This window comes from Berghia stephanieae, chromosome 10 (genome assembly GCF_034508935.2).
Source record: "Berghia stephanieae isolate SIO BIC M18660-M18661 chromosome 10, UCSD_Bste_1.3, whole genome shotgun sequence".
In the NCBI taxonomy this organism is placed as follows: Eukaryota; Metazoa; Mollusca; class Gastropoda; order Nudibranchia; family Aeolidiidae; genus Berghia; species Berghia stephanieae.
Window position 1 is genome coordinate 18,202,183 of NC_088369.1, and position 19,596 is coordinate 18,221,778.

Here is a 19,596-nt window from a genome sequence, read left to right on the forward strand (position 1 = left end):
TAATATACACGCCAACATTGTATGTAATATACACGCCAACATTGTATGTAATATACACACCATACACGCCAACATTGCTTTGCAATGTTTATGAACATGAAAACTACGCCAAAAAAAACAAAACAAAAACAATCAAAGAATACATACATATATATATATATATATATATATATATATATATATATATATATATATATATATATATATATATATATATATATATATATATATATATATATATATATATATATATATATATATATATATATATATTATATATATATATAACCCCTTTCATTGTGAAAACTATTCCACAGAATTGGTGTCTTGGTAAAATAAATAAATAAATAATTATCTTTTTAGTCTGCAATAAATTAATAAACAAATAAAATATATTATGTTAAAGAGCAAGAACAATAATAATAATAATAACAAAGTGTTCTTATATAGCGCTATATGCCAAAGCCTCAAAGCGCTTTACAATATACTTACACACTCGAACCGAGCCAAACAGACAGACACACAACAGTCGCACACACTCACTATGCAAGTTTTACAAAATGAAATTGACATTCAACAAAATGGAATCAAAAAATAAAACGTATAATTTAGTCATCATACGCATAAGTAATCTTTTATAATCATTTTTAAATAAGAAAAAAAATATATGTTCAATCAGAGGGTTTTTATCATAAGATCTTCATCACAACAAAATATAATTCAACAAAATAAAGAATTCGGGAAAGGCAACAAAAGGACTTGAAACAAAAAAATTCTCTCTCTCTCTCTCTCTCTCTCTCTCTCTCTCTCTCTCTCTCTCTCTCTCTCTCTCTCTCTCTCTTTATCTATCTCTATCTCTCTCTAATCATCATCATCATCATCATCCTTTCTAGATCTCTCCAAATGATCTCAATGGGCATCGCCCCAATACAATATCAATGTTGGGATAACTTGGGCCTTGGTCCATCCGTCAAAATTTAATTTATAACCAAAAATATGAAACCTGTGCCAACTTTTTTTTAACAAGAAAGAAAGATTGTAAATTCTTAGGGAGCTAAAAAGGAAATTGCCAAATTTCAAACGTTTAAACTTTCATTTCACTTTTTGGCATCTGGCTTATGTCAACGTAATACTGAATTGAGACGATGAGTCACAAATGAACATGTGATAATCATGTGACCATCTGGAGATTAAAAAAAAACTTAAATCTTCAAGTAGCCTACTCTCAGTACTGCAAAGATATTTAAAGCTGAGCCTTCAAGCCTTCATCCAATATAATTTTTTAGATGACCTACACTCAAACGCACCACTGGACATTGACACACATTCAAAGCATTACTGAACAATAAACATTAGCACACATCCAAAACACAAAGCATCCCAATTCACTGTATGTAACTAAATGAAAGCTCCATTGTTCGTCATTATTATGAACACGTCACAGTAATAAGTTTAAAGCAATTATTCATAGCACACAGAGAGAGCACATTGACTGTAATATACAGTCATGACAAATTAGACACGAAAAATGACTCGAGACCTCAAATCAAGGGAAGCAATTCAAGACAGATGATTCGTGATATATAAGATCCCAGAATATTGGGTGCTTTGATTCGTAAGATTGAGAGTTCACATTTTTTTAAAAATCATACCATAAAGTCATATAACTATATTCATGTTCATAATCTTGCATTCATAAAATCGAGAATAATCATTCACATTATTCAATGGTTTGTTTTTGTTTTTAAGGGTTTAACAGCGCTTGCAACCTGTTTAGGTCATATCAGCGACAGTAAAAAGGAAGAAAATGGGATAGTAAAAAGTTCTAGAATTACAATTAAAGCACCCAAGAAAAGGTAAGTCAAAGGGGAATTGGTTCAAATAGGAAACAGATGTAGATTCCAAGGGCACACTTTCAATATAGGTACTTAGTTTGAGATCACCTAAAAGTGTCACCCAGACACCAGCATAAGATCCCACTAAGAGAAACACACTCAAGTGTTTACATCATACATTCAAATAACAAATATAATAATACATAACAGAGATATGATTTACAAGGGAAAAAAAATCATCTCCCAAAACAAAAACTAAGCATTTGACTGTTTCCCTCCCGGCTAGGACTCCGGCCAGGACAAAACCAAGTAATCTCTTTCCAAGACAAAGACAGAAAGCAAGTTGGAAAACAGATATAGGGGATAGAAGACACATTAAGTACATCCCTGCCCACTATGGGAGGTCAGGAACCCCACTCAGTTACTCAATGGTGTCATACAAATAATGTATGAACACCGTCAACAACTGTCAAATGCTCGTGCATTCATTAAGCAAATACAATCCCTTTAACAAACTATTTAAAATCACACAACACAATCAGCAGGAAAATATTAGCACTTGATGCCTTGAAAAACATTATATACACTACATACGAATAGATCCTACACACAGACAAATGCGAGACGACAAAGACAAAATATATGGATATACAAATTCATCCATAATATAACTATAACCATCTGTAATTACACCTAAAGAATATATAAAAATTCAAGCTGATACTGATATGATCATGAAAAGCCAATTCCACTCTAGCAGATGTGATCTCCCTCTCATTCCTGTCACTTTTATCACATGGAAATTTTAAATCCGACAATTGTCAAGGCTAGACGGACACATACACGCGTTTCATTCCTGAAGAGATACTGAAAAAGTGTTGCAAGTTTATTCTTTCAAATTCAAACACAATATCCAGAATCTCTTGCTTCAAGTAAATGTGATGACTGCCCCAACTTTTAAAAAAAAATTTGATTTAAATACTGCTATGTAAGCTTGAAGATGAATGGACCGTCTGCCGGCAGTCAATGGGGTCATAGGTCACTCTATTAGACGTGGCATCTGTGAGTATTCAAACTCTGTCTCCTCTTTGACCTCCGGGCAGATTGATCCTCATGGGATAACCTGACCCATGACCCCCAGTGCCCAGGTCAAGGTCACCGGAATGATAAGCTCCCACACCATAATTCTGTACGATATAGAAATAGGGAAAAAGAAAATATGAAATTATCCAAAAAGTCATTGATGATAAAGAAGAGGAAACAGAAAGGTTCAAGATGCATTCAGGAAAGAAATTGTAAAGTAAAATTTTAAAATCAATGAAAATAAAAATAAATAATTTTAAAATGCACAGGTGATAATTTTGATATTCGAGAAAACCATGACGAAAAAAAGTGCTAATAAAAAATAATAATTAGTTGGAGGGTAAAAAAAACAAAAAAAAAAAAACATTTAATTTTCTGTAAAAGAATAAATTGCAAAAGTATTTAAAACTTATTAAATACAATGGAATGAGAATGACACTCAAACTAAATAATACGAAAACCTCTCTAAAGATGTTTTCAGTTTGTATATAATTTTTTTTCAAACTCCAATGTTCCGTTTTCTCTTCACCTTTTATATTTATATCATTGTAAGAAACTAAAAACTATGCGACAGAAGTATAACTAGAAAACCAATATAAACAAAGTATTAACTCACTCAATCCTAGAGATTTTTGCTACTTTTTCAAATTTGGAATTAAATTGTATTAAAAATGAGCATGTACATAGATAGATAGTTTGATTCATCTACCATTATCATGTAAAATCTAAAAACATTAGCTTTGATACTACGCCTATAATTTGTCTCAGAAAAATGTAATAAATAGGCATGGGGTAAAAGTAACCCCGGGTAAACTACGGATATAGTCGGTGTTAGGGTTGAGTGAGTTAAACATAACAGGTAGGTATAGTAATTTAGTTTTTAAATAATATTTTTTAAATCGGTAAAACGATGGTAGTTGTAAAGTAAATATTGTTGAAAATATAAAATGTTTCTACATCAGGGTTATTGTTGTTGTTGTTGTTATACAACATCAATCTCAAGATTACAGTTACAGTCAATTACCACAACCAAACATAAATAAAAGGAAAGAGAAGAATATAAACTGTTATATCAAATGACAACAAAACAATGTGAAGCAATTGACATTCGATATTCCCAATGAACATTTGCTAAAAGCTTTCACTAAAATTTGTTTATTTATTGACAAAAAAGGTGAGAATGGACAAGCTTGGGATGGAAAAGAATTTCAAGAACAAAACATTTGTCAGCAAAACAATAAACAAAGGAATGTTGAAAATAAATAAAACTTTTATTTATTTTCCATGTTCCTTTGCTTACCGTTTTGCTGATGAAGGGTTTGTAGCTGAAACATCCATTGTTGTAGTGTTTCCATCCAAAGCCTTTACATTCTAACCTTTCCGTTAGTTTTCTAACCATCACAGGCTTTAAGCAGTCCCCAATGCTCACTTATTTGTTTATTTGTAACTGGAATTCTACACAGAATGTGATAAATGGATGTTGATGGTCATTTCTGGAGAGCCTTGGAGTGGAGTACTGATGTGAAAATGTAGATATATATTTTTTTAAATTAAGATTTCCTCTTATTTCCCTTTTGCAGACAATATGTTTGTGTCTAAAAGGTCCATCATTTGTATTGGTAAATTCAAAATTCTCTCTGTTTTCATCTTTTCACTCTCTATCTTACATTCTCTCTTCCCCCCTCCCTCCTTCCCCCCCCCCCCCCCCCCAAAAAAAAGCATTTTGTAATGAGACCGGATCGTCTTCAAAATACAAAACTTTAATGATAATTTACAGATATTTAAATAAGTATGTAATGAGAAAAAAGCGCGGCACACCACCCTAGAACTGCTTAAACTGCCACCCAAGCCACCAAAGCCTTCAAAAATAAAAATAAGAAAAATAAATAAATAAAGAAAAACAAAACAAAACTATATTTAAAAAAAGAAAGCAAATATAATGATGTTAGGGCAATATTCCAAGAAATGTTTGGTATAAAAACCGAACCAAACCAAACAAAACAAGACAACCAAAAAAAAAAAAAAAATTGTTCGTTTTGAGAACATGTTTTTACTTTACAAATCTCATTTCTACAACAGCATGATTGCAAGTGGTTTAACTTAATAAGTAGGTTTCTTTCTTGAAATAAAATCAAGCCGAATTTAACATGGTTAGATATCCGACGGGTAATGAAGATTGCAAAATTCTAACCCTTGCATTGTGTCTTTGAGAAAGGAACTTGGCATATATTACCCCAATTGACAACTCTGTTTGAAACGGTACTTAAGAATGGGCGATGACGAATATTGTAAGAGGGCTTGAACAAAAAAAAGTGACTTGCGCAACTTATGCAATGAAAAATCGATTCCAACGTGGCCAGTTTGGGGAATGATAAAGCACTCAGCATTGTTTGATGCGCATTGAGCATGGTGCAACCTGAGAAAAGCGCTGTTTCTATTATATTATATGTAAGTGCATGTTTTTGTCTGTATTTGATTTTTGGGTAAGGATTTTAAATCATTTTGTACAGTACAGAGCTTTAGAACTGGACTTCAGCGCTACGCATTTGAAGTATTATTATTATAATCATCATCATCATCACCATCATCATCATCCTCATAGTCATCATCATCATTATCACTGAAGTGTCAAGAAATTTACAGTATTATAAAATGTTATCTCACACTGGCACCTAAGGAATTTTTTTATTCATTTTTAAATGAACACATAAGGATGTAAAATAATTTAAAAATTAAGTTGAAATAAAATTTGAAAACAAAAAAGTGCATGACATAGAAAGGTTTTCAGTGCTGGAAAACAAGAGAAATAAGGATAGAGATAATGAGATAACAAATTTAATTCGTATTCTGATATCCATCGCAACAAGAACGGCATATTTGGCAAAACCCTGATTTTCAACGTAATTTTGTTAAAAGACAGAGTCGTGATAAATAACTTGACAACTTTACAATATTATGCTTTAGGAAAGATTGGAATAATGCTTTAATGTCCTAAATTGAAATTCTCTGGCACTATCACATCACTTCAATAATTTCGATAGAATCAAAGATGTACTTTTGTAATTCTGCAATTCCAGCCTAAAAATTGTAATTCTACAAAATTTTCATCGTGGTTGACAAGTCTGTTTTTTTAATTTTTTTTTTTTAGATAAAGATAAAGGGAGTAAATCTGACTCATGAGTGTGTTGTTCATTCATGAGTCAAATTTGCTCCCTTTATCTTTATCCATTTTTTGACTCATTTAGGCACCTATATTTATCTGGGGGGTTTTTAACCTACATACAAAAAAAAAAGAAAAAAACTTAGATCCGCAGGATAAAAATCAGACATAAATGACAACCCAAAATTACGAGATTAATCTGAAATATTCTTTTTCATGTTTCTGTCCGAGTCTACGGAAAAATTGTTGATCTATTGCTTCTCCCTTGGATGGCAGGTAGTATTTCAGTCAAATAATACAAAAGTAAAAGAAGGGAGGATGAAATATGAATCTGGAAAGAACTAATCCGAGTTAAACAATGTACAGGAAAATGAGCCAAACGATGGAAAAGGGAGGAGAATGTGCTGTGAACAGAAAACTCGATTTGGTAACAAACACTTTATAGCAATACGAAAAAAAAACAAAAAAACTTGAGAATATAATATATTACAATATAAACTAAACGTGCTCAAAGCGTTTTACAAGGGGTCTCTTGCCAACAGCAACACTTAACATGTAGGAAGAGACACCAGATATCACAGTTTTGTTTTTTTTATCAAGACGGAGACAACGCTGATGAGCAGAATGTTTACAAGAATGCTCTCAAAACAGCAAGGCAGTGGAATTAGTTCTAAGAAGAATGGTTCTTTTTAACTTTAATCAAAAGCATTTTCAATCTTCAAAAACAGTGAGACATCAATCTTATGAACAAGGTTACAACAAAAAATTGTTTTAGTCTTAGAATATGAAAATATAAAATTATAATTTGAAAAAAATTCTTATCTAATTTATTTTCAAGGATTGAATAAAGTGTGAGAGGAAAATTCCTTCAATTTTAAGTTTGTCTGTCTTTTTTTTAACAATGACAGGATGTTGATAATTCTCTGAAATTTTGAGATTAAGAAATCAAAATTATGCAAAATTTTCAATTCAAATTGTTATCTAATTATGAATATTCTAAACTCCTGGGTAGGTCATTTTTTGTATAGCATTATTGCTGGAAACAGGAAAGTTACTAGAATAAAATGAAGAATCCAGAGATTTTTTAAAATTTACTAAATCCTTTTTATCTAAAAGTCACTTCCGATATTTTGTCACTATTTCAGGGAAACCTTCAGACTTTAAAGTTCCGCATAATTATAATTAGTTATAATTAGTAACAAATTAATTAATAAATAAAATGACAAATGGGAAATAAAGTTTTTAACATGAAAACAAAAGGTGTGACATAGTTTTGTTAAAGCAAAGAACCATAGACGACCCTCGTGTGTCTCCAGACACTATCTTTTGTAAACAACAAGGGTTGTGTTAAAATATCAAAAGCACGTAGAATTCATCTTTATGTTATTAAATGCATAAATTTTAGCAAATGTTTTTTTTGAGTAATGATAAGAAAGAGAAGCAATCCTACAATATGAAACGAACACTATACCTCATGCAAATGATGGGGTTTCCATCTAGAATTCGGGAATAAAAAAAAATGTTTTAATGGTGAAAAAAAGTGATGACTCGATGACAAAATAAACAAAAGAAAAAAACGATTGACTATAAATTCTAACGACTCTAATAATTCTACTAACAGTGGTGGGCCGTTTAATTTTAAAGCCACAAAAATCGACGACAACAACTAGAAAATAAAGATTCATCAATGTAATAGTAAATTATTTTAAAAGTTGAAATAAATGAATGACTGAATGAACGACATGACACAACTGCGCCATTAAGATATTCTTCATTCCCCTTCATACTCTCTTCATGTTTGAATGTCTGGTTGGTGAAGGAACGCTGTTGTTGTCTTCTTCAGCTCTGTCAGGGGCTCAAACAGTTTAGTAAAAAGTATCATAATTGTCAACAGCAACAAAAAAATGATCCTAGACACTTTAACATATTAACAATACAGTAATATGATAGTGATAGGCTACACTTTTATTATTTACCCCTGTAAAAATCAATCAGTCTTTAACAAGATCTATCATTCCCAAAAAGTTTCCTTTCATGTTTTGTTTTTAGTTCTTTGTTTGTTGTTTTTTATTTTATTTATTTTTTTTTGGTTGTTTTTTTTTTTTTTTTGTTTGTGTTTGGGGGGGGGGGGGGGGGGGGGGGGGGGGGTTATTGAATCCGTTTTGTTTTGCTTTATATTAATTTTACCATTGAATCTATGGATCATTTAGTTAAAAAATCATGTTATTATGGACGTATACTAATTAGATACTCTAAGGAAGAGTTCCTTCCCTTGGTTTAGGCTAGCAATTCATTAGTTATGATTAGTTCCCCTTTGTTTCCATATAATGACTTAAGCTAGCAATTCATTAGTTATGATTAGTTCCCCTTTGTTTCCATATAATGACTTAAGCTAGCAATTCATTAGTTATGATTAGTTCCCCTTTGTTTCCATATAATGACTTAAGCTCGCAATTCATTAGTTATGAATTTAAAAAAAAATATATAAATATAAAATTCCCTTTATTCATCACATAGGGGAAATTTGTCTCTAGGGTCTATTCCAATGGAGGACTGAAATAACCCAGGCGTTAGCCGCAGTGCAGCGCAGCAAATTGAGCCTTGGTGAAGTGACTTGCTCAAGGCCACACAACACAGTGCAGCAGCAGGTGTTCGAACTCAGTAGTTTTCAGGTACTAAGCAAATACCGTACCGCTGAACCAAGTTGCCCCCCATTAGTTAATATAAATGTTGCTGCTCGAAGCTCGAAGAAATAAATAATAATGTGAAATTGATTAGTTAATAGTTAGTTAGTTCCCCTTTGTATCCCACTAATTGACTAAAGCTAGCAATTCATTAGTAATGGTAAGTTTAGTATCCTGTTATCAATAGTTATTTCACAACTAACGTATCGGAGTGGCATGTCCGAGAGTAGAATCCACTCTTTGTGATGTACTTTTCCTATGTATACTTTGTATGATATTCATCTGTATAACAATGTTCTTGATAATTGTATTTGTAGATAAATTAGCTTGATTCTATGATAAAGTGATTTCATAATATGCTGCTGCTGCTCCAAAACACATGATATATAAATCCAATGCCAATGATCAATATTTCTACTTTCTACACCACCCATATTCAAAGCGTTAAGCATGAACAGGCCTGTACTTGATTGACAGCCGACAAAAAAAAACCAAAAAAAAAAAATAAAAAAATAAAAAAAAACATTGGTGGAAAATTTTTCATTCATAGAACCTATGGTACCAATGTTTATAGTCAATATCCTTACATGAAAAGCAAAATGATGATGATGAAAAATAAACAAAAAGTTGAAAATGGTTGTGGAGATTTTGTCGGAAATCCGACAATTGTCGGACATTTGACAGGGCTGCGTTGAGGTAAATACGTCATTTTACAACAGAGGATCACTGTACTGGGAATGTAAAACTAAACAATAAGTCATTCCATCCATCCACAATTAAAGGGGTTAGCTGTTGGTTATATACCACACCCTAGTCCTGCATGGCCGCCTCTAAAAGCCACTAAAGACCGTGATGGTGAGATGCCAGTTTGACCGCTTCTAGAAGCCAATAATGATAATGATGATGCCAGTTTGGCCGCTTCTAGAAGCCAATAATGATAATGATGATGCCAGTTTGGCCGCTTCTGGAAGCCAATAATGATAATGATGATGCCAGTGTGACCGCTTCTAGAAGCCAAATAATGATAATAATGATGATGCCAGTTTGGCCGCTTCTAGAAGCCAATAATTATAATAATAATGATGATGCCAGTTTGTCCGCTTCTAGAAGCCAAATAATGAAAATGATGATGTCAGTTTGGCTGCTTCTAGAAGCCAAATAATGATAATGATGATGATGCCAGTTTGGCCACTTCTAGAAGCCAATAATGAAAATGATGATGCCAGTTTGGCTGCTTCTAGAAGCCAATAATGATAATGATGAGATGCCAGTTTGGCCACTTCTAGAAGCCAATAATGAAAATGATGATGCCAGTTTGGCTGCTTCTAGAAGCCAATAATGATAATGATGAGATGCCAGTTTGGCCGCTTCTAGAAGCCAATAATAATAATGATGATGCCAATTTGGCCACCTCTAGAAGCCAAATAATGATAATGATGAGATGCCAATTTGGCCGCTTCTAGAAGCCAATAATGATAATGATGATGATGCCAGTAATCTAGAAAGTCAAATCGATGAATCAGTGGATCTTTGTGCCCCATCGTCTCTAAAAGGTATGATATGTCAGGATGAATTGGCTGCTCGGAATTCAATTTATAGTCACAAATATGAAACTTGGGAGTTCATTTCAGTTCGCTAAAAACGAGGATAAAAATCAAATTTCTTGTATTGCAAAAAAAAACTCCTAGTTTGTAATTCTCAACTTGAGAAATTCGGGAGCAGGCACTGTGTGGACAGATAGAACTAACCCCTTCAATTGGTATTGATAAACACACACACACACACACTATCTTACCATCCCAACGTCGTCGTCATTGGTGTGTCGTTGCTACTGGTATATGGGATATAAAGGTGAGCTTTTATGTAGCAAAATACCCACCAAATGTGCTCAAAACAATTCAAAAGGGGTCCTGAGTTAACAGTAACATTTTAATTTAACATGGTGTCTGTAAGGCATTATCATTACATATTCTTCTTCTTCTTCTTCTTCTTCTTCTTCTTCTTCTTTTTTTCTTCTTCTTCTTTTCTTCTTATTTTTTCTTATTATTATTATTATTATTATTATTATTATTATTATTATTATTATTATTATTATTATTTTTTATTATTATTATTATTATTATTATTATTATTATTATTTTATTATTATTATTATTATTTATTATTATTATTATTCTATTATTATTATTATTATTTTATTATTATATTATAATTATTATTTACTATATTTATTATTATTATTATTATTATTATTATTATTATTATTATTATTATTATTATTATTATTATTATTATTATTATTATTATTATTATTATTATATTATTATATTATTATATTATTATTATTATATTATTATTATTATTATTATTATTATTATTATTATTATTTATTATTATTATTATTATTATTATTATTATTATTCACACACATACACACACACACACACACACAAATACACAGACACACACACATGCTCATTTTACACCTGAGTATGGTGAGAACATGTGAGCGAAGAGCCTTTTCCAAGGACTTATCTTCGATAATGCGTGATGCATCTCCAGAGGAAACAATAAAAAGACTTTGCACGAATTGTAGTTCGAATCTAGACCCAATGGTTGTAACCTTTAAGCACTCCTACGCCTCAGTACATAGCGCTATATAACGCATTATTATTATTATTATTATTATTATTTATATTATTATTATTATTATTATTATTATTATTATTATTATTATTATTATTATTATTATTATTACTATTATCATTATAATTATAATTATCATTATTATTATTATATATTATTTTATTATTATTATTATTATTATTATTATTATTATTATTATTATTATTATTATTATTATATATTATTATCAATATTATTATTTATTCATTATAATATATAATTATTATTATTATTATTATTATTATTATTATTATTATTATTATTATTATTATTATTATTATTATTAATTATTTTAAGGCACTCAACAGCAAGCACTTTTCATACTTTCTCTTCAATATATCAATAAAAATGTGCTTGAAAATCAGCATTTTGATTGATTGCATGTAAAAAAAAAAAATTGTAAATGGCTCCCTTACATGTGGCTTCAGTAGATACCGTTACCACATAAGTATTCTATGAAAGAATAATAGAGATAATTCAACAAAACAAATGTCTGATGTCAACCGGAATCACCCATTACCCAGGCTGTCCAAAGTGAGCAAATTAGGGGTTAATAAAATGATGGCTATATAATTTTAAAATACGGAGTGTGAAGGAGCATTTGGTATAAATAACATTGTGAATTTGTCATTGCCATCACCATTATATCATAATATATTTAAAATAATATTAAGAGAGAAAGACAGAGAGATAAACAGAGACAGAGAGAGAGAGAGAGAGAGAGAGAGAGAGAGAGAGAGGAAAGAGAGAGAGAAGAGAGAGAGAGAGAGAGAGAGAGAGAGAGAGAGGGGGAGGAGAGAGAGATGTATTTAAGAGAGAGAGAGAGAGGGGGGGGGGAGAGAGAGAGAATTTTTTTAATGAGAGAGAGAGAGAGAGAGAGAGAGAGAGAGAGAGAGGGGGGGGGGGAGAGAGATAGAAGAGAAGAGAGGGGGGGGAGGAGATAAAAGGGAGGGGGGGGGGGGGGAGAATGAGATGAAAACAGTTTTTTTGCTGCAGAACAGTTATCACCAGCGATTGAAATGCAACATTCAACATGATTGAAAGGGAAAATACAGAAATATTCAAGACGGCATTAGAGATGCATACACATGAACATAGTGAGAGACAGTGAAGATAATATTGACTTGAAATGACCTAAAAGTGTTGCAACTGCCCTAAGAAGCCTATAAATAAGAAGAAGAAGAATCAGTGAATAAAAAATAAAAGAAGAAAGAAAAATTAGTCATTTCAGAGGCATGGAGCCGGAGTTTATCCCGGTTTCTATAGTGTGAAACGGACAATAGCAATTGCTTGCTACCCTTTGGATAGGACGCTAGTCTATCAATCTCAGTCCCTTTGCTTGTAAAGCAAGTGCTCTACCAACTGAGCTATCGAGATCCCCTAATAAACAAAAATGTGAACTCTTAAATTTTTGAAAAAAAGTTTTGGTATATATAGTGCTTTTCAAAGGTCTAAAACGGGACAGCCTAACATACGTAGCTACCATCACAGCCCAAAATGGAAGCCAGTTTGGAGTATTATAAGATTTAACCGAGATCGAGATTGTGAAACATTTAATCTTAAGACATAGATCTGAAAAAGGGTGTTTGAAATGGTGCCAGACAAAATAAGAAAGAAAAATACACGAAGAAGTAAAAAATAAAAAATAAAAACCATCCCAAAAAAATCAGTTTTATTCAACCAAGGATCGTTAAAAAGTGGATTGAATTTAAGCATTATAGAGATCAGAAAAGACAACCTACCAGCACCCATGTGCACTAAACCCACACCATAAAACATTGTGACACAGGTAAACACAGAAGTGACAACCGAGGGTAGATACATAAAATGAAAATAGTCATTAGAATCAAAAGATCCAAAAATGGAGCAAAGAAATTGTCCCAACTTGAAAGAAAGAAAAAAATAAAAATTGAGCTTTTATATGGCGCAATATCCACATAACATGCTCAAAGCGCTTAACAAGAGGTCCCTGGCCAACAGCAACATATAACATTTAGGACGAGACATGACGCCTGTTAGGCGATATTGCAATTTTTTTCGGACAGACAGAGACAACGCTGTTAACGGCCAGGTACTCATTTTACACCTGAGTACAGTGAGAGAATGTGAGTAAAGAGCCTTCTTCAAGGACTTAACTATGCGCCGAGTGAGGCTCGAACCCAGGACCTTCCGATCCGAAAGCGAGTGTAATACAACAAGACCACACATCCGCACAAAGATAAGATAAGATAAGATAAAAGAACATTGCACCGATGTAAGTACAGCACCGATATATTATTATCATCAATGCACACAGATTACAAATAAGTCGACAATTCCACACCCAAAACGATCCAAAACCTTTGTTATATTGTCAGTAACAGTAAGTGGTGGGAGAGAATAAATAACTGAGTAATGACCTGTCCGTACATGTCCTCACCTCAATCAAAATGCTGGATATAATATTCATATTTCAAATATAACTTTTAAATTATTACAGGCATTAGAAATGATCACTGACACACATAAAAATTTTAAAAAAGAAAGAAAGAAACTTTTTTGTTTTTTAAATGAAAACAAAAATTAGTTAAATGGGCCAAAAAATTAAATCATCTCTTTCTTTATATTTCATTTATCTTAAATTCAAAATAAAGCCTAATTTTTAACTTTTCACCCCCTGCCGATGAACCCCCCCCCCCCCCCCTCCTCCCCGAATCACAACTTTATTATATTCTGTATCTGTAAGTTACTTCAGCCCATATTAATGCTGTGTCACAGCTTTGTTGTAATCTGCATCTGTTTGTAACTTGAGCCCCTCTCAAGGATGAGTCTTACGCCGAATATTACTGCTCTCCTTATGAAAATGGCAAAGATACGGTGTCGGTGTCGAGTTAAGAGTAAAATGGAATCTCATCTCATCTCCAGGATTTAGAAGTAAGTCGTGTAAACTGTTTCCTTCTTGTGATTTGGAAACATTTTTGTTGTTCGATGAGGCAGGGAAATCAGCAAGAACTAAAAATGACAGCCTTTGTCAGAAATCGCAATTTTATCATCATACTCAACAAGCACATATTTGCAGGTCTGATGACCAAACGCAATTATAGGCTTGATTTAACAATGCCACATTACTACAATGAGCCCAGAACAATTTGGATGATCAGACCTGCAAATAAGTACAAATCGGTTTCGAATTTTCAATGGATTCATTTTGAGGAATCGTTTTTGAATCAAAGGAAAAGTTACTTTATTCATGCAAGTCGCGTTGAAGCATGTCAGTTTTCAAGGAAGCACGAGAGTCTCCGCTTTCTCTCTGATCATTTGATTGATTGCAACTTTAACATCCTTTTTTTTTTCTCTTTAATTTCATTGATTGCGTACATCAACTCTAACTTGCCATGACTTAGCTGGAGAGAAAGATAAAGCGAGTAAATGTGACTCATAAATAAGGGAACAACACAAAACAAACGACATTTCGGCCTTTGGCCAGTTTTCAAGTAAACACGAAATATATATATAGTGTTTACTTGAAAAAGGCCAAAGGCAGAAACGTCATTTGTTTGTGTTGTTCCCTTATTTATGAGTCACATTTACTCGCTTTATCTTTCTCTCCATTTTATTGACTCATTTAGGCACCTATCTAGTTTTTGGCATAATTTAGCCGCTACTAAAAAGCAAAATACGCAGCAGAGAGGTGGGCAGATTCATGGAATATAGTTGGCTCTAAAAGTTAAAAAGTAGTCACAGGGACAGAGGTCCCAGCACAGACTAATAAATTCTAAAGGAAAAAAAGAGATCATGACTAGCAATGAGGTGAGGACATGACATGACTTCAGAAGACAATTCTGCAGTGCAAAGACGAAGCCTCAGAAAATGATGGTAAAACTCAATTTTACAACATGGCCGTAGGACAATTCATTATTACTACTAAGTACACATAGACACATGATTAACTGTTTTTAAGCTTTAAATAAATGAAGGGGTGATTCTGAAGACAAATATAAAATAAAAGAAGTTGACGTCTCTCTCAGATCTTTTTGTTATTATTTTCTATACCACCAATGTGTTGATTAGCTCTCACTTAAGTGCCTCTAACAGACTATAAATGTTAAAGGTGACACATGATTTAGTGTTATTTGCCGATTGAACCGACAGGCACAACTAGTGAGTATTTTACATACACACATATTATCATTCTAAATATCTCAAACTGAATCAATTTTTATTGTAACAGGCGTGTTCATTTGCACTGCAGAATTGTCACTATGTGTGTAATATGATTAGCATTAGAAAGAGATAAGGGGATGTAACAGGTGCAAGCATGACGCGTACACATACGCACACACACACAAACACACACACACACACACAAACACACACACACATACGCACACACACACACACACACACATACGCACACACACACACACACACATACGCACACACACACACACAAACACATACGCACACACACACAAACACACACACACACACACACATACGCACACACACAAACACACACACACACACACAAACACACACACACACACATACGCACACACACACACACAAACACATACGCACACACACACAAACACACACACACACACACACATACGCACACACACAGACACACAAACACACACAATAACACACACATACGCACACACACACACACAAACACATACGCACACACACACAAACACACACACACACACACAAACACACACACACACACACACACATACGCACACACACACACACACACACACATCAGGCGTGGTGTTAGTGTTTTTTTATTCTTACAATCTCAGGGGGTCAAAGGTTTGTCATCTCTTTGCAACTGCACGTCTTCCATCTTCAAAACAAACAAAACGATGATGATGATGGGGAGTTGGTTTTATTTTATTTGATTGGTGATTGGGTGAGAAAATATGGAAGAACTGAAGGAAAAAGCAGGGGGGAAGAGGAGAAGAGTGAGAAAGAAACAGAGAGAGAGAGAGAGAGAAAGAGAGAGAGAGAGAGAGAGAGAGAGAGAGAGAGAGAGAGAGAGAGAGAGAGAGAGAGAGAGAGAGAGAGAGAGAGAGAGAGAGAAGATGAAGAAGAAAAAGAAATAATAAAATCATTTTGATTTATTTTGGTTTCAATCAATCTTTTTTTTTTTTTTTTGTAAAATTCTTTTGTTTTTAATTTTGCTTTAAAATATTTTCCTATTGTTCTGTGGTTTTTTTCTAATTTCCTTTTCCTTCCCTTTCAGTAGAATTAGCACGGTGTCGTTTTATCCTCGAAGGACTAGACAAAAATGACATTGGTGATGTAAATATAAATGGTAAGTTATTAACAAATAGCTTTACAAGCCGACAGTAACAAGACATAACAAGAAATTAAATAATATTCACCACGGCAGTACCAGTTAGTTAGACTTAGCATAAATGAACTCATTGCCTTCTCTCAATAATGAAAAAAAAAATAATAATAAAATGAATTAAAATTAGTCTAAATTTTAGTAGGAAGCATCTTTAAAGCAAATTGGTTAAAAAAGTTGTTTTCTTTGGGGGCAAAAAAAATTAAAACTTCATGAATGGAAGTCAACACGAGCTAACAGTAAATTTATGGAGAAATTCAATTCATCATAATTCATATCTTTTGTAAAAAAAAAAAAAAAAAAAGACGAATTAAACACATAGAGAATTTTTTTTAAAATTTGCTTTAGCATCGTTCAACGAAACGATATATATATTTTTTTACATTAATTTAGCCAGGAACATTGTACCTCATATAACTATCAATTACATTGACTCCCAGCTTGTCAGAAGGGATTAAACCCAAGACTCCTTTTAAGTTTACGTCTCTGGTTTTAGGATTTTATTAGAAGATGGCGATCACCTAAATCTATCTTCAAAAGTAAAAGGTTGGTTATCTTTATCTGGCTAAAATTTAAGAAGGCATTTTGTCAGTGTATGGCAAAGCTTCACATTGCAATGAAAAATTACAGTTTCTTCATTTTGGCCTGAAAACTTCCATAACTTTAATAATTCAAAACATTCAGATTCTAACCCAAACTGACCAATTTTCTTTTTTTTTTTAAAGACTTCAATATGAGGTTACATGGCGTTCCTAACAAAGATGTTTTAGATTTAACCATGTTTATTTATCTAGATAGTTTGTTTTTTAAATTTCTTTTTCTTTTTTTTTTTTTTGTAACGATTTTCTCCCCTGTTGGTGAAAATGGCAAAACAACGTTAGACATTATCAGCAGCAATTTATCAAGACAGTGAGTGAGCTGAGAAATAATATCAAAACATGACCAGTCATAGTTCATTCTCTGCCGAAATACAAAGACAATTAAACAATAATAACAATCACAAACATGTCAACAGCAAAATTTTAAAAATGTAATAAATAATAAACGATGAACAAAAAAAAAAAAAACAAAAAAAACAAAAAAAAAAACAATCCAAACAGACAAAAAAAACAAAAACAAACCCAAACACATCTCTCATGCACAAACACATACAACTAGTTCTGACATCTCAAAATACTCATCGAAAAAGAAAAGAAAAAAGAAAATGTGAACAAACATCTTGTCAGCTTATAACCTACCGTGACTATAAATAAATGTGACCAAAGGCTTCAAAACAGTATTATGTCAGGGTGACCCAGATGATTCAAATCGAATTCATAGTGGGAAAATAAAAATATTTTTAAAAGGAGGAACTTGGGTCAAGGTTTTATATTTTATTGAAAGAAATATAGAAAACTATTGAAATGTAAGCTTCAATTTATTAGACGAATACAGATACTGTGGACACGTCAGGCTTCCCCTTTATCAACACGATGTTTTATTAACCGTGTTTTGTTGATAAAAGGGAAACCGAAACGTCCACAGTAAATGTCTTTGTCTAACAAAGTGAAGCTTAAATTTCAATACTTATCTTTATTTTTTTCCTTCTAGTTTCAAGCAGCAACATTTTCATTATATTTTATTGAGAGCAATGGATAGAGTTTTTCTTTAAAGTGACCAAAACAGATCGCACATTTCTCGTCATTCCGGCTTCCAAGTCACTTTTCAACCCCTGATTCACCACGACATAATCCTGTTTTCAGGCAGTGGCTTACATTATATATTTAATTTCTATCAACTATACGAACATTAAATGTCTAGACACATATTTTTTTTAATGGAGTGAGATTCAGTGAGATTTAAAAACAAATAAACTATAAGGTAAAACTGTTTGGGCTATGGTATCATCCACCACCGCAATCAGGTTTTCTGTATAGTCAGGTCCTCTCTACGAGTGACATGAGACCTAAATAATCGTTCTCACAAAATTTTGAGTTTTTGGTAGTTCAAGGTACAACGTACATTCTCAGACCTGTTGGAATGAAATCTTTGAAACTCATAGTTTTCAGAATTGTTACAACTAACTTGATAAATCTAAAATTCTCCCATGGCAATTTCATGCAATACTTCAAAACCTTTGATATAAGTGCTGGGAGACTTTCATATTGGATTAAAGAAACCGATGCAGTGCTTAACCTGAAGCCAAAAATGTATTGTCCTTTGGTAATATCATAAGGACACAGGGACAGATTTTACTCTGGCTGCTCTTGGAATTAAATGGGCAGAAACAAATTGCTTGTTGTCCTTTGGATTGGACGCCAGTTTATCAAGTACAGCTAGGCAAAAAAGGCGGATCAGAAAAAAAAAACCCCTGATGATTTAGGTCTTAGGTTCAAAGTTTCAGTGTCTGCTTGACTATGACTTTTAACCGGATTGAGAAGGTGGGACACATATGTAGTATATTGTAACAAAAGTCTAAACGACTCCGAGTAACGATGGACGGTCAAAACGATCAGGTCTATATCTACCTGTAACATGCTGTCGTCTTTTGGTTGCCATGGCGACGTGGCTATCTCCGCTGGGCCTCCGGTATCCTGAGCTCCGTCTCCTGCACCGTTTTGATTGGCTGAGAAGTCTGGACCGATAGACAGACTCCCTTGGTCTAGAATCATGTCTGTGTCTGAATCGTCGTCTACATGAGTTTCACCCTGTGAATTTTATGCAAATGGGATTGTAGTCATACTTACTTACTTACTTACTTATCCGAACCACGACACCTGACTTACCTCGTCTTGTGCCATGACGTAATTGTAGTCATACAAATACACT

At 32.9% G+C, this 19,596-nt stretch overlaps 1 protein-coding gene across 8 annotated transcripts in view; it reads right to left on the minus strand.

Moving 5' to 3' along the window:
* Positions 1-840: 840 nt before the first annotated feature.
* The window catches only part of LOC144980752 (sodium/hydrogen exchanger 7-like), a 55,567-nt gene continuing 36,811 nt past the window's right edge, over positions 841-19,596 (minus strand). For 2 of the 8 annotated variants that reach the window (XM_078928513.1, XM_078928508.1), the window contains 4 exons: positions 19,296-19,475; positions 16,230-16,281; positions 7,550-7,574; positions 2,922-3,022 (listed from right to left, as the gene is read on the minus strand). In XM_078928513.1, the coding sequence (XP_078784639.1) occupies positions 16,234-16,281; positions 19,296-19,475 (228 nt within the window). In that variant the 3' untranslated portion in view covers positions 2,922-3,022; positions 7,550-7,574; positions 16,230-16,233. Of the gene's footprint in view, positions 3,023-7,549; positions 7,575-16,229; positions 16,282-17,493; positions 19,476-19,596 lie in introns of those variants that run through there. The other 6 variants (XM_078928515.1, XM_078928509.1, XM_078928512.1 and 3 more) reach the window with 3 other exon arrangements.